The sequence below is a fragment of the Grammomys surdaster genome, unplaced genomic scaffold (genome assembly GCF_004785775.1).
Source record: "Grammomys surdaster isolate TR1022 unplaced genomic scaffold, NIH_TR_1.0 185, whole genome shotgun sequence".
NCBI lineage: Eukaryota > Metazoa > Chordata > Mammalia > Rodentia > Muridae > Grammomys > Grammomys surdaster.
Genome location: NW_021604630.1, coordinates 194,615 through 209,298, shown reverse-complemented (window position 1 = coordinate 209,298; position 14,684 = coordinate 194,615). Strand labels below are relative to the sequence as shown.

Sequence of the window (14,684 nt, the reverse complement as noted above, 5' to 3'; positions counted from 1 at the left end):
GTGTGTGTGTGTGTGTGTGTGTGTGTGTGTGTGTGTGTGTGTGTGTGACAGAGAGACAGAGACTATTAAAGTGGGTTACATGCTGTGGCTCAGTGACTTAGCTAGGGTTGCTATTGCTGTGATAAACACCATGACTAAAAACAGTGTGGGGAGGAAAGGGCTATTTCACTGACAGTTACATATAACAGTTTATCATCAGAAGCAGTGAGGGCAGGAACCAAGAGGCCATGGAGGAGTACTGCTTCCTTCCCCTGGCTTGGTCAGTCCACTTTCTTATAAAAGCCTGGACTGCCATCCTAGGGGTGACCCCACCCACAAAGACTGAACCCTGCCATGTTACTCACTAATGAAGAAAATGCCTTACAGGCTTGCCTGCAACCTTATCTTATAGAGACATTTTCTCAATTGAGACTCTGTTCTCTCAGATGACTCTAGCTTGTGTCAAGTTGACATAAAACTAGCCAGCTCATCTGGCTAGTCCAATAATGGCGTCTCCGAAAGGAAAGTCTAAGAATCTGATACTTCAGTCCAGTTGGCTGAACCTCTCAGCTGGTCTTCAGTGTATGTGGGAATCTTGAAGACTTATGTTCTGATACCAGTGAAAGAATGTTTCAGCAGCAGGATAGGTGAACTTGCCAGGGACAGGGCAAGCAGGCAGGCTGGCCCCAGAAGGTGTGACTCAGCTTTTGGGTAGTTCTTCTAACCCCAAACGATCCAGATTTGGGGTGGACTTTCCACATCAGTTACTTCATAGTACTCCAGTCACAGAAATGTCCTCCTCACAGGTGTGCTCAGATGCTCGGGTTTTAGTTAATTTCAGGTATTTTAAAGTTGATAGCCAAGTAAACTCCTTGGTGGGTAGAGTGTTGGATGTTGAATCTCTATGCATGCCAGATTTGCTCTGCTACTGAGCAAATAAATCCTTCTTATAATTTTGTTTTTAAAATACACATTCAGGGGGTGGAGAGCTGGCTCAGTGGTTGATTGATTTCTGCTTTCTCAGAAGACCTGAGTTTGGTTCCCACACCCATGTTGGGCAGCTTGCAATTGCGTGAACTCCAGATCCAGGAAAGCCCGATCCCATCATTTGGCCTCTGCAGGCATTGCGCTCACTAGATTGGCTTTAAATTCACAGAGCTCTTCCTGTCTCTGCTGAGTTTAAAGGTGTGTAGGCCACCATGTCTACCCAGTTTAATAATGGAGTTTTAAGCCATTAAGTGATTTGGAGTGATTTTGAATAGTAGTAGATAACTAGATAAATGCCATTATGTCAAAAAATTATAATCATGCATGTCTTATAGCTTATGCATTTATTATTTTTTGCATGTTGCTCTTCCGTCTTTGACAATTGACATTCATAATTTATAGCTATGCTAATAGTGTGGACATATATTTTATGTCTGCATGTCATTCATTACCCATTTTCACTTTTTATTAATTTTCATGAAGATTATTAAAACTCTGATAGTTCAAGTACACTGACCTGTGCTTTGATGTTACTAAGTGGCTAGCCAGCTGTTTAATATTCTTCATCCCTATCGGGAAAATACTTAACTTGCCTACCACAGATAGATCCATGCCTGGCTGTGACTTCCTTAAAGTAATTTTCTGTTCTTGGAGGGTTTTGCTTCATATGTTCTCTATACGGTGGCAGTAATATTTTTGGAGTGGAATTTCTTGGAATCAACTTTCAATTGTGTTGAGGATAATTTGAAGGAAGGGGAAAGCCTGGATAGAAGCAGAAGGATGAAAACACGCTGAGTGTTGCTGCCCACATGAAAGGAGTCTGTGAGGTCTTGCAGCCTGCGTGTTTGGCTTCACAGTCGAATTAATTGGAAAGTTACAGAAATTGTGGTATGAGCGCAGAGACTGAAGACAGGATTGCAGAGGTGGTGGGGGTGGGGCAGTGTGGGAATGCTTCTGAGCACTTAGGGGTTCTCAACCAGCCCTGAAACCTAACCTTGATCAGTAAACTTTCTAGTATTGTTTGTTGTCTGGGGAGGGAGTTACAATTCCTACCTCACATGAAAGGAATGAGAAGGTCAGGTTCAAGATGAGGATGATTTCTGTCAGGGGAAGTGACAGGAAGAAATTTACATTTGTTTAAAGTTTTTATTTATTCTTTGACTTTATACATGGGTACAAGCATTTCGATTGTATCCACCCTAAACTTTCCATCCAGATGGGATTCCTCTGCCTTCTTCATTCTCATTCTTTTTTATATCCCGCTGAGTTCATTAGTTCAGTCTGTGTGCATGTCTGTGGGACCATCCGCTTAAGGAAGGCCCACCTCCCAGCAACTACACCCCAAAGAAAAGTAATACACTCTTCTCCGGCTCCCATCAGTTTGCCAGTAGCTCCTCAGCTAGGGGTGGAGTCTGTGAGCCTTTTCTCCATCCGTGCTGCAGTGTGACTGTCTTGATCTGGTGACCATAGCCGCAGTGCGTGCATGCGTGCAGTGGCAGCCTTCTCAGCGCTGTCCTTACTCTCCATCTTCTGCAGTGCTCACTGTGAGGATATGGATAGACGCCCCGCTCAGGGCTGATAACCAGACAGTCGTTTAGTCTCAGCACAATGACCCCCGTGAATCTCTTTATAAACTGTTGTCTAAAGATGGACACATTTTCTATGAAAGCCGAAGGGGCAGGACCTCAGTCATGAAGGAAACAAATACTCAGCGTTCTGAGCTAAGTGAACTCAGTGGAGAGTTACTCTTCCAATGAAGCAGTAACCCTCCACCATCACCACTGGTTTCCTGGGCTGGAGTTGTTGATTTCATTGTCTTGAGGTTGAAAACAACAACAGAAGTGAGAGAAGGCAAGTGGGGGTCTATGAAGAAGTAGGGTAATAGCTCTCTGCAGCTGTTACTCTACAGGAGAGGTCACAAATATAACTTGCCAAATAGCACTCTAGATCTGATGTTTTTTATAACTTGGGAAGAGGTCTGTTTGTCCCTACCAGTATATAAATTGGGCTTCAAGTTGGAATGAACCTGGTTGAGTATTTGGGGTATTCTGACTGATTGAGGATCAGGTAAAGAGTACAGACTCAGAGAAAGTCCACCAAAGTCACCAGGGAGGAAGAACCCTGAAGTAAAAGAACAGCCTGGGGACGAGCCGAGACCTTTAGATTTTATCTCTCAGACTCTTTGTCCCTTTGGCTTATCACCAGTTGCATCTACTTCTGTGTTCTCAGAGTTTGCTGGTTTCATCAGGGCATGCACAGATACTTTTGTTCAGTTGATCCCCAGAATCCACATGGTGGAAGAGAGAGAACCAGCCATCCCCCCATGAGTTGTCCGCTGACCTCCACATAGGCTCTTGCCTCCCCCAGCCCCCTACACACACATAAGTGATGGTGGTGGCATCCTTGCAGGGGTGAGGAGGACTTAAGGTGGCAGAGTTAATTAGCCAGTTCTCCATGCCTCGAGGCAGATCTAAGCAAGGTGAGAAGCACCCTGAGCATCTTGTCTTTGCGTCTTGACTTTTAGCTCTTCACTGATGGGAACTTAGTTTGTGTTCCTGGTTATGAGCTGGAGGCTCGCAGGCGGATTGCTGATGAAGACTGTCACTTTTGCTGTCACTTTACCCTTTTCCTCCTCAGTGGGCGACCCTGAGAATGGAGAGAGGAGCCAAGGAGAAGAACCACCAGCTCTACAAGCCCTACACCAATGGTAGGACTGGGTCATAATAATACCCTAAATGCTGCTCTATCACAAAATACCTGAAGATACTTTGCAAAAGAAAAAGTTTGACCTTCAGCAAGGGCTTGGCAGATGGCTTAGTGAATAAAATACTTGCTGTGCATTTACATGGGCTGGACCCCCAGACCCGTGAAATACCCCTGTAAAATCCCAGTGCTGATGGGTGGAGACGGGCATCTCCAGAGCTCAAAGGCTAGCCAGTCTAGCAGTCAACTGGCTTCAGGTTCAGTGTGACCCTAGGAAAGGTGTGTGTGGGGGAGAGTGATAGGGGAAGGCACCTCTCAGTGACTTCTGGCCTGTGTACTCATGCAACACACACACACACACTCAGTCTCTCTCTCTTTCTCTCTCTCTCTCTCTCTCTCTCTCTCTCTCTCTCTCTCTCTCTCTCTTTCTCCTCTCACTTTCTCCTCTCACTTTCTCCCTCTCACAAACACAAGAGAGAAGAAAACCTGGGTAGGAGTAGAACCCCATTGGTGAGGGCCCCTTGGCCACACTGCAGTCTGGTAGATGGCAGCACTTGGCAGGAGTGTATGAAAGGCAGGAGGGAGGGAAGAGTTGGTTCCAGTGGCAAGGAGTGCCCCAAGAGAGTAGGAGGGTGTCTGACTTGCCTTTTACAAACACCCTGGTTCAGAACCGGGCACAGTGGCACATGCCTGAGACCCCAGCAGCTGGGAGATGGCAGTAGAGGACAAGGGATTCAAAAGCATCCTGAGCTGCATAGTGAGCTCAGTGCCAGTTACTGCTACTGGGAGCTTGTCTCCAACTAACGAGAAGAAGCAAAGCAAACAAACAAATCCACATGACCTGATGTTGTAGGAGTGAATGACCCCTGCAGAACCCACCCAGTCAGAGCAAGGGCAGTGCTTCTCTACTTGGGAACATGGGTCCCATGACCTAATCCCATGGGCTAATCTCTTACACTCTTGTCAAGGATGGTTTTCTCGAAGACAGGGTCCGTCTGGGTGGCCCTGGCTGGCCTCAGACTCAGGGATTTGATTGTCTATGCCTCCTGAGTATTGGGATTCAGACATTTGGTGCCACACCTGTTGGCTTTTATTCCTTGATAGGTTCATACAAGAATACAGTGAATTTTGTCCTTTCCTCTCTACTTCCCTGACTCTTCTCCCTTTCTTCTGCTGAAATCCTCCTTTCCTACGTTCATGTCTTTTTTTGTGTTTAAGTGACCCACTTAGTTTAAATAGTGTTGCTAGCATGAGGCTAGGAGGAAGATTCTATACTAGAGCATGGTAGGCCCCACCCCTTAAAGACTCAGCACTTCTCAGCCCTGTGGAGTTGGGGCCGCCTCTTTCTGCTCATGAAACTGCAGAGACAGTGTAAGCCCACATCCCAACCGTGGCATGTGTGCCCTTGGTACCGTAGCACAGAAGGCAGTCTTCATACACGTGTTCCCTTGTAGCGTGCCACTTGACCTTAGAGGTTGTTTTGGGGATTTCTTTTTTTTTTTTTGGTTTGGTTTGGTTTGGGGGGGGGGGTTGTTGTTCATTTGTTTTGTTTGTTTTCAGGAATCATTGCAAAAGATCCCACTTCTCTGGAAGAAGAAATCAAAGAAATTCGTCGAAGTGGTAGTAACAAGGCTCTGGATAAGACACCAGAGTTCGAGCTCTCTGACATCTTCTACTTTTGCCGGAAAGGAATGGAAACTATTATGGATGACGAAGTGACAAAGAGATTCTCGGCAGAGGAGTTGGAGTCCTGGAACCTGCTGAGCAGAACCAATTACAACTTCCAGTATATAAGCCTGCGGCTTACCATCCTCTGGGGGTTAGGAGTGCTGATTCGGTATTGCTTCCTTCTGCCACTCAGGTGAGGCTGGGCCTTGGAGGCCAGATGTGAGCTGCTCTTCCTGTGTGCATCCACGTCACTGCTATAGTTTCCATTGATAAAGGAGGGTAGTGTGCTTCTCCACATGGCTAGTCCATTTTACCCTTGGGAGGGTACTGGGGACTGTCCCTTCAAGCCCCTTACATTCTTTACATGTCAGACAGAAAGAGCGTTCTTTTCTTTACTCTTCTTTTACTTTATTTTTGAGACAGGGTCTCACTGTGTAGCCCTGGCTGCTCTGGAACCCACAGAGATGTACCTGCCTCTGCCTCCTGAGTCCTGGGATTAAAAGGTGTACACCAGGAACTACACTCAGCTAGTAGTAGTAGGATTTCTTAAAGACCATTTGCTAGTTGGGGGTACTGAACTGGGCAGAGAACACCAGCTGCCTCCTGGCCCCTTCTTCCTGGGCATAGCCTTTCCTGGAACTTGGCTCTCTGGCACAGAAGCAGCATTGATTTCTGCTTCTCTGAGCCCTGCTCAGTTTGTCTTGCCAGATGCTGGCACCTTTCAACTCCACCTCCTTTCACAGAGAGGTTTTACTTTTGTCAGGGTGTTCAGTGAGACCAGACACGTGTTGAGTGTGGTACCTGCCTAATTCTGAAGAGACAGTGTCAGTGTCACTGTTCACTGTCTGCTTGGAATTGCAGTCCTCTCACAGCCCAGGGAAGCTCTTGTCAGGTTCTGCATTTGTTCATGATTCCTGCCTTCATCTTCACTATGCACTGATAACTGTTGGGTTTGATATGTTCTGTCTTACAGGATTGCTCTGGCATTCACGGGGATTAGCCTCTTGGTAGTGGGTACTACTATGGTTGGATATCTGCCAAATGGGAGGTGAGTAGGGTGCGTGCACACATCAGCACATGTGTGCACGTGTCTTGGAGGCAGACCTTGGAGGCAGCTGCCACTTTGCATCCAACTCAGTTCCTGAGTCTAAGGGCATTAAAATAACCCTGTGGAGTCTGCAGTGATGGCTTTTGTTTTCTGACTGATATGAGATAGTAGCTGTGTGTTCTTCTTGGAATTCAGCCCTCACTGTCTTCCCATTTTAGAGGAAAGAAAGGCAGTTACCATAAAAGACTCCAGGCTTAGGTATTTACAGATTTTTATAGCATGTTTGTTTTTGTGGGGATCAAAACCAGGGCTCTGTATGCTGGATAAGTTCTGTATTGCTGCTGCACCCCCAGTCTTTAAGATGTTAACTGCATGGTTCTAGCTCTGTAAGTGGACAAATGACCTAGAGTGTAAGTAGGTTTTCTTCCCACCCACCTCCCTTAAGGAAACTTTCCTCCCTTAAGGAAGTAGTGGGGCCTAGAGATGTCTGCTTTGCTGGGGCTGGTAAAGAGGTTGGACCTGCTGTGGGTGGTGGGTGGGGAACAGGAATCTGAGAAACCCTGGCCTGCCTATGCTGGGAATTCTAGGCCTTTAATTTCAACCATCAACTGGTGAATATCATCAAGTCTCACCAAGTTTCTTTGCTTGTGTGTAGCTATAAAGATGCTAAATAATAACATTTGCAGGTTTTGCCATGTATGCTCCTATTTCTACAAGTTCTCTGTGCACTGTCAGAGCCAGCAACTTGTCCTGTTTATATACACATAAACTCCTCGGCTGTCGTGTTGTTTCAGATTTAAGGAGTTTTTGAGTAAACATGTCCACTTAATGTGCTACCGTATCTGCGTGCGAGCCCTCACGGCCATCATTACGTACCACAACAGGTGAGGGCACATCATACTAACATGGAGTGAGACTTGCTCACCTTTGGCTAGAGCTGGTGAAGCTGGTGAGGTGAGAGGTGTATTCCAAATAAATTGATTCATGCTGTTTATATTGCTTTTCTTATGTTTTATACTCAGGAAGAACAGACCAAGAAATGGTGGCATCTGTGTGGCTAACCATACATCTCCCATTGATGTGATCATCTTGGCCAGCGACGGCTACTACGCCATGGTATACAGCTTGTTTCTGTGGTTCTCTGACCAGGACTAGGCAACTTCTAGGCCCCCACAAGGGTTCAGACTTGTGAACATGCTTCTGTATCCAGGTTCCAGCTTAGAGTCACCCTAGGACTGGTTACCCTAGAAGCTGCTGTGAGTGCAGTGGTTGAGAATAGGGCCAGTAGGGCTGGAGGTTGGGTCGGGTCCTTAGACTGATAAGGAGAGGGAGGGATTCTTGAGAACACGGAGGGAGAGGTGCATTTCCTGCAGTTACTCCTACAGTTACTCAGCTTCCTGTGTGTAACTGGAGGAGCCTCTGGTGCTGCTGTTTAAGGGGGCTCACAATCAGGAGTCTGAGTAGTGGATTCTTGATAGTGAGGAGGTTAAAATTATAAAACATTGACAGAGATTGGGTATGTGTTTTGTGGGATCAGGGTCCTCCCCAGAGTGGGGACATTTGTGTGAGTATGGCTTTACTATTGATTATTCCTCTCTGTCTGATATTAGGTGGGACAGGTGCACGGGGGCCTTATGGGTGTCATTCAAAGAGCAATGGTGAAAGCCTGCCCCCATGTCTGGTTTGAACGTTCTGAAGTGAAAGATCGCCACCTGGTGGCTAAGAGGTAAATAGGCAAAATGCTATTTAATTGGTCTAAGGAAGTAAGCAGAAAATATTTTGGGAGTTGTTATTCCTTTAAACTGAGCCTGCAGAGTTCTTATAACAAATGACTTACCAAGTAAGATATGTTTTCATTATATCCTTCCTGATAAACAAATTAGGAACTGTGATTTTGTGGGGGGTTTCTTGCTTGTTTTGGGTGATGCTAGGTGGAGCATTATAGATACTAGGCAAGTGGTCCATCGCTGGGATATGATAACTGCCAGCCAAGGCTTTTATAGCTATTTGCAACTGATAAGGTTGTTGACACTTTCTTTTATTTCTTTATCCTAAAGACTGACTGAGCATGTACAAGATAAAAGCAAGCTGCCCATCCTCATCTTCCCAGAAGGTACAGAATGACTTGGGGATGGGGGGAGGTATGCCAGGGAGATGGACAACACTGGGTCCCTGCGGAAGAGAGCGAAATGTGGGTGAATTCAGAAGCTTGCTTAACTTCCATAGCATGTACTTCACCAGTGCAAGGCCCTTCCTGGGATCACCTCCAGTGATGCAGGTAGCTTTCCAACCTCTTGTAGAGTACTCCCTTAGTTTGTTTGGCATCCCTGCCCCATTCCCTAGGCTGGGACGGTGGTCTGATACAGGAGAAAAGGAATAAGTAACAGCATTTTGTCGAGCTCCCTTAAGTGTGCACTCAGGATTTGGGTGATGGCAGGTTTATGCTGTTTGAGGATTATATTTAGTGTTACAGAAACACTGGGTAGAAGTTCAGAAAGGAAGTGTTTTCTCTTGCCTGTGTTTCAGGAACCTGCATCAACAACACGTCAGTGATGATGTTCAAGAAGGGGAGCTTTGAAATCGGAGCCACTGTTTACCCTGTTGCAATCAAGGTACCAGACCTGCGAGGCCAGCCAGAGTCCCCAAGCGGGAGGGGCTACGTCCCTCTCCACCAGCACTGCCAGGCCATGTGGCAGAACAGGGGAAGAGGAGGATGAGGGATTCATAGGGGTGTGGGAATGGGTCAGAAGAGCAGCACCAGCCTCGGCTCTGTTCCTACTGTGTCCTTCAGAGACTCTGGAGTTCCGAGCACTGGTGGCACTCCCCAAATAGGCTGTTTTCAGCAATGCCAGCCTACCTAGGCTGACTTTTTAGAGCAAGATGAGCAGTTTCAAACAACTCAGTTTAGCCCCTGCCATTTTGGTGTCTGTTGTCAGCAGAGTGTTGTAGAAACGTGTCCCAGTTGGTTTTCCACTTGGCCATGTAACTCCTGGGTAGTCAGGTAATACCCTCTACCAACCAAGCGGAACACCAGGCCTGCTAGTAACTGAACACTGGCTGCAGACTCACCCATGGACAGGCCTGGGTGGCCCAGCCATAGGTGTTGGATGACATGCCAAAGAGTAGTCTTTAGCAGGGTCTGCTGTGCAAGTAGAGGGTGGAGACTACATCTCACATGTGTTAGGCAGGTTCTCTAGAGGAGCAGAACTGATAAAATGAAAATCTGTGAGTTTCATTAGAGTAGCTCACAGGCTGCTCCAACAATGGCCGTCCCAATAGAAGCCCAGTCCACAAGGATGATGTCTTACCTGGTCTTCAGGATATTCCAGAATCATGAAGAACTATGTTCTAATGTCAGTGAAGGAATAGATTTGCCAGTGAGAGTGACAGAAAGCAGGTAAAAAGAGCTAATTTCCTTCTTCCAAGTCCTTTATAGAGGATGAAAGTATAGCCCAGATTAAAGGTAGATCATCCCACTTCAGATGGGTCAATCAAGAAAAAAACCATTGCTCGCAGCTACACCCAGCCCCTTAGGTCTTAGTTAACTGAGGTATGGTCAGGTTGGTGACCAGGAACAGCCAGCACCATCAGTGCCATCCTGCAGTCCAGCGCAGTGCAGGCGGGTGGGCAAGGGCCAGGGACTTTTCTAACTGCTTAGAGACCCACAAGCTCTTCCTTCATCACCGTGTGAGCTCCTGTAGCATCATCAGGCGGTGGTTAAAAGATTTGCTAGGGCTCAGGCCAAATTCTGACTTGTCATTTTGTAATGGCCCTGCACAACTCAAGGTGACACTGGAGGTCCTATGCTGTGTAGCATGGTTCTCATCCATTGTGAAACACGAACTCTTGAGAGAGCCACGACTCTGCCACAGAATAAAATGAATGTGAATCTTGTTCTGTTCACGTATGACAAACTTCTGACTAGAGGTAGTCTCTGGGTTTTGTGAGGGTTCTATCGGTGTCTGAACATGGGTAACCATATCAGTGGCAATGCCTTTATCTCATTTCTACCAAAATTAGTCACTATCCAATGATTTTGAGAATGTCATTATTTTGAACTTTGTTTTGATTTTCTTTGCTGTGGTGTCTGCCTGGCATGGAAGGAGAATCAGCCCTCGATAGAGGGGTTGATCTCTCTCTCTCTTTTTTTTTTTGGGGGGGGGGGGGTTGAAACAGGGTTTCTCTGTGTAGCCCTGGCTGTCCTGGAACTCACTCTGTAGACCAGGCTGGCCTCAAACTCAGAAATCCACCTGCCTCTGCCTCCCAAGTGCTGGGATTAAAGACGTGCGCCACCACTGCCTGGCTGATCTTTTATTCTTAATACAACTTCTACTCAGGTATTTATAGCAAAAGAGTCAGTTTTGTGGTTTTGAAACAGGGCCTCCCTGTGTTGCACAGGCTGGTCTCAGGCTCAAAAACATCCTTTTATCTGTTTTCCAAGTGGCTAAGGTGACAGCTGTACTCCAGTATATTTGGCTAGCTGCACTGTCTTTTTAGTCATATACCATAGATTAGTTTAACAATTTTATTCTCCTTTGTTTTTTACTGGCACTAAAAAATTACTATTGCTATCTTTTAAATTATGTGTGTGTGTATGTGTGTGTGTGTGTGTGTGTAAAATTAATTTTATGAGCACTGGGATTTTAATTGCATGTATGTCTGTGTGAGGGTGTTGATCCCCTGGAACTGGAGTTACAGACAGTTGTGAGCTGCCATGTGGGTACTAGGAATTGAAACTGTGTCTTCTGGAAGAGTAGCCAATGCTCTTAACTTTGTGCCTGGTGCCCAAGGAAGCCAGAGGAGAGTATCCAAACACCTGGAACAAGTTACAGATGGCTGTAAGCTGACATATGGGTGTTAGGAATTGAACCCAGGTCCTGTGGAAGAGCAGCCAGTGCTCTTAACTGCGAAGCCATCTCTCCAGCTCCTCTTAGTAGTATTTAAGGTGCATTCATTAAGACGTTGAGTGTCTTAGTTTCTGTGGTTGTCCTTATTTCTAGCTTTTTAGGATCGGCATCTGCTAGCACATGACCCCCACGGCAGGGCTGTGCAGGAAAGCGGTGGTGTGCCTTGCTCTTGTGGAGGGCTTTGAACCCTCTGCTCTCAGGTTCTGCAGTCAGTGCTCTTCTTACCTGTCTCGGCAGACGTTGGGTAGCAGCCACCCATGCTCATGCAGCCTTCTCAGGGACCCAGCTCTTCCTGTCACTTCTCAGACCCCTTCCCCTCACCAGGCTTTCCTGCCCTGAGATTACTACAATTTAATAGTTTGATAGCTGCAGTCACGTTTCTCACAAAACACATTTGAAACAGCCTTTTCCCTCAGTAAAGTCGTTGACAAACCCAAGTATCTAATGTGCCTGCCCTCATTGAGACCTCATGAGACTAACGGGTGTGGACCCATTTTCTAATGTACACTGCTGATTTAATTAGCAGTTTTCTGCCCAAACAGATTCACTTTGTTGAAAGTGTAAATATGTAAGTTGTATTTGTAATACTTAAATTTTAATAGTGTATGTAAGTTTCTCAGTGTTTCTGGGTCTGAAGCCTCCTCACATTTTCTTTTGAATGTCCTATGAAAAGGTTGGTGATTGTGTTAAGACATATATCATGTACATAAGTTGATGTGTTGAGCATAGGCCTTATGAAACAGCAAAGGATACATGATGCAGGCACATGTTTGATAGTATGTTGTCCTGTGTTTTGTTTTGGGATGTCTGAGACCTGTTTGCCTGTGGGTGCAAGGCTGTCCGAGGCAGGAGCTGTTTGGGTGTGGTCTGAAGTTAATCTTGAGGCAGCTGGCATGGGGCTGGAGGTCAGATCCCATGGTTTCCAGCCTCTGCAGCAGTGTTTTCTGGGGCTGGGAGTGCTAACCTGGATCCCTGTTCCTGCGGGCCCATCACCAGGCACTTGCCAGAGGTGTGTTCCTTACCTCAGCCTCCTCTCCTTTTGCAGTATGACCCTCAGTTTGGTGACGCCTTCTGGAACAGCAGCAAGTATGGCATGGTGACGTACTTGCTGAGAATGATGACCAGTTGGGCCATCGTCTGCAGTGTTTGGTACCTGCCTCCTATGACCCGTGAGGTAGGTGTCTCCAGGCCTCCAATGCACGTCTGTGTGCTGTGGTGACCAGGAGTCTGTCAGAGTCCTCACTCATCCTCTGTTACAGAAAGATGAAGATGCGGTGCAGTTCGCTAACAGAGTCAAGTCGGCCATTGCCCGGCAAGGAGGCTTGGTAGACCTGCTGTGGTGAGTAACCCTGATGCGGAGAGCATGCATCTCAGGGCACAGAAGTGAAACCTGCTGGCTTTAGAGAAGGAATGGCCAGACTCCTTCTCCTGGTTCCAACCTATAAGTGCTGTGCTGTCCTCAGGAGCCGGGAGCTGTGGGCCTTTGCCTGTCTGTGGGGGCTTCCAGACCGTTTATATCTCTACGTAGTTATCTGGAAACTTAAGAGTGAAGAATGTAGACGTTCCTTTGATGTCTGCATACTATCTTTGAAAGGTAGACGTTTCTTCTACTCTGTTATCTTGCCTGTCTCCTAACACAGGAGGTGACACGCTGTTTTCTGTACAGTTTGTAGTCTCTTGCAGCCACTTATTTGTGCCATTGTAGTATGAAAGCAACCAAAGAGAATAAAGACATGAACTAGCAGCCATGGCTGTGTCCATTGAAGCTTCTTTCCAAGAGCAGATGTGAGGCGGGATGGTGAGCTCTGGCTCCACAGGTCTGAGTCCGCCCTGGCATCTGCAGTAGTTACACTGGAGGGAACAGGAGCCTGCCCGTGTGGCTGGCCAGACTCCCTGGTAGTCAAGCCACGCAGTACATCTGCTGTATGGCAGAGCTGACCAGTGAGCTTCCCTGCTGCTATGTTAGCCTTTGTCTTTCCAGGGACGGTGGACTGAAGAGAGAAAAGGTGAAGGACACATTCAAAGAGGAGCAGCAGAAGCTATATAGCAAGATGATTGTCGGAAACCATGAGGACCGCAGCCGGTCCTGAGCTTCCGTCTTGCGCTGGCTGAAGCCGCCGCCTCTAAATCTTGAAGTGTGAGCCAGCTGCAGTTGTTGCTGCCACAGCCTCTACCATCCTTCCCACCACCCACTGCTGCATCCTTCCAGACTCTGGCCCTCAGGCTGTTCTGGACTCCAGGACTGGAGCGTCTTCAGAGCTCGATGGGCTGCCTGCTGTCCTCTAACCAGAGTGCTGCTGGTTGGGGCTCCCTGGGACAAAATGCCTCTTGTTCCTTTATAGTAAGCCTCTAAAAGGAATGCCATTAAAGCAGTTCTAGCTGGTGAGAAGGTGGGCCCTGTTCTTGCCCTGAGAGGATGTCGGGTGTTACTGTAGGAACAGCCGCACGCTGGGGAAGTTGGAAAAGACACTGCCGAGGCCGGTGCCTAAACAGCCTCCAGCTCAGAGCTTAGGTGGGACAGAAAGAACTGTCTACAGGAGTGCTCACTTCGTCCAGCAGTGGAGTCCTGAGCACTTGTGTCCCTGCTTACGAAGATCACCAGAGGAGATAGGAAGAAGCCAGTGGGCCCCTGGGCGGTTAGCTAGCCCCAGGAGTCTCTGATTCAGACTCTAGGCTGAGCCTGAATCCCCCACATGACTTATCTGTTTAATATGTCTTTTCCCTGTCTGTTACATGGAATCGCAGAGAGAGAAATGGCGGTGTGCCTACCTCACAGGGTGGTTGTGGGGATTCCAGGGCTAGTGTGTGTGAAGGAAATGTGTGCTGCTCTCCCAGGGACAGCTTCAGAGAGCATGGCAGGACAGGGTCAGAGCTACAACTGCTGCCCAGGATTTCAAACTTGTTTGTGAGTAAATAAAACTGGATGGTAAATGAATTTAGGGAAGTTGCCTTCATTCCCAGGAAATATATTTGTTGCCGGTTAACAACTGTGGTACTTGAAAGTGACTGGACGACAGGGATCAGCCTCACTCCAGTGAGGAGGGTATGCTCAGGAGAGGTAGACTCACGTGTTGGGTGTTTTTACGTCTCTGTAGTATTTCTAGCATAGACACAGTTTTCTCCCCAGATGAGAGCCGTGGGAAACAAGCTGTGTTGATGAAATTAGGGGAGGGGGGGGTCCTGTCAGTGGGATTCTGGGTGTGAGCATGATGGGAAACAGCAAATAGTGGGGGTGAGGATGGCACAGAGGTGCTGGGAAGAACTGCAGAGTCTGAGGAGGGATGGGGACACTGCATGCGCCATGGCTGCAGGGGAAAAGTCAGGCCTACAAGGCACTCTACAGATGCCGTCAGCTGGTCTGTCCTCCCTTCTGAGGTCCACTAACTTTGAAT

General features: G+C 47.3%; 1 protein-coding gene across 1 annotated transcript in view; it reads left to right on the top strand.

Annotated features, from left to right (window-relative positions):
• Gpat4 (glycerol-3-phosphate acyltransferase 4) overlaps positions 1 to 14,227 on the top strand; it is a 32,915-nt gene extending 18,688 nt beyond the window's left edge. Inside the window, exons 3-13 of the mRNA XM_028768190.1 lie at positions 3,604 to 3,673; positions 5,230 to 5,530; positions 6,311 to 6,385; positions 7,180 to 7,269; positions 7,408 to 7,501; positions 7,996 to 8,111; positions 8,443 to 8,498; positions 8,912 to 8,997; positions 12,338 to 12,466; positions 12,552 to 12,631; positions 13,274 to 14,227. Coding sequence (XP_028624023.1) covers positions 3,604 to 3,673; positions 5,230 to 5,530; positions 6,311 to 6,385; positions 7,180 to 7,269; positions 7,408 to 7,501; positions 7,996 to 8,111; positions 8,443 to 8,498; positions 8,912 to 8,997; positions 12,338 to 12,466; positions 12,552 to 12,631; positions 13,274 to 13,382 — 1,206 coding nt within the window. The 3' untranslated portion in view covers positions 13,383 to 14,227. The remainder of the gene's footprint in view (positions 1 to 3,603; positions 3,674 to 5,229; positions 5,531 to 6,310; positions 6,386 to 7,179; positions 7,270 to 7,407; positions 7,502 to 7,995; positions 8,112 to 8,442; positions 8,499 to 8,911; positions 8,998 to 12,337; positions 12,467 to 12,551; positions 12,632 to 13,273) is intronic.
• The last annotated feature ends 457 nt before the right edge of the window (positions 14,228 to 14,684 follow it).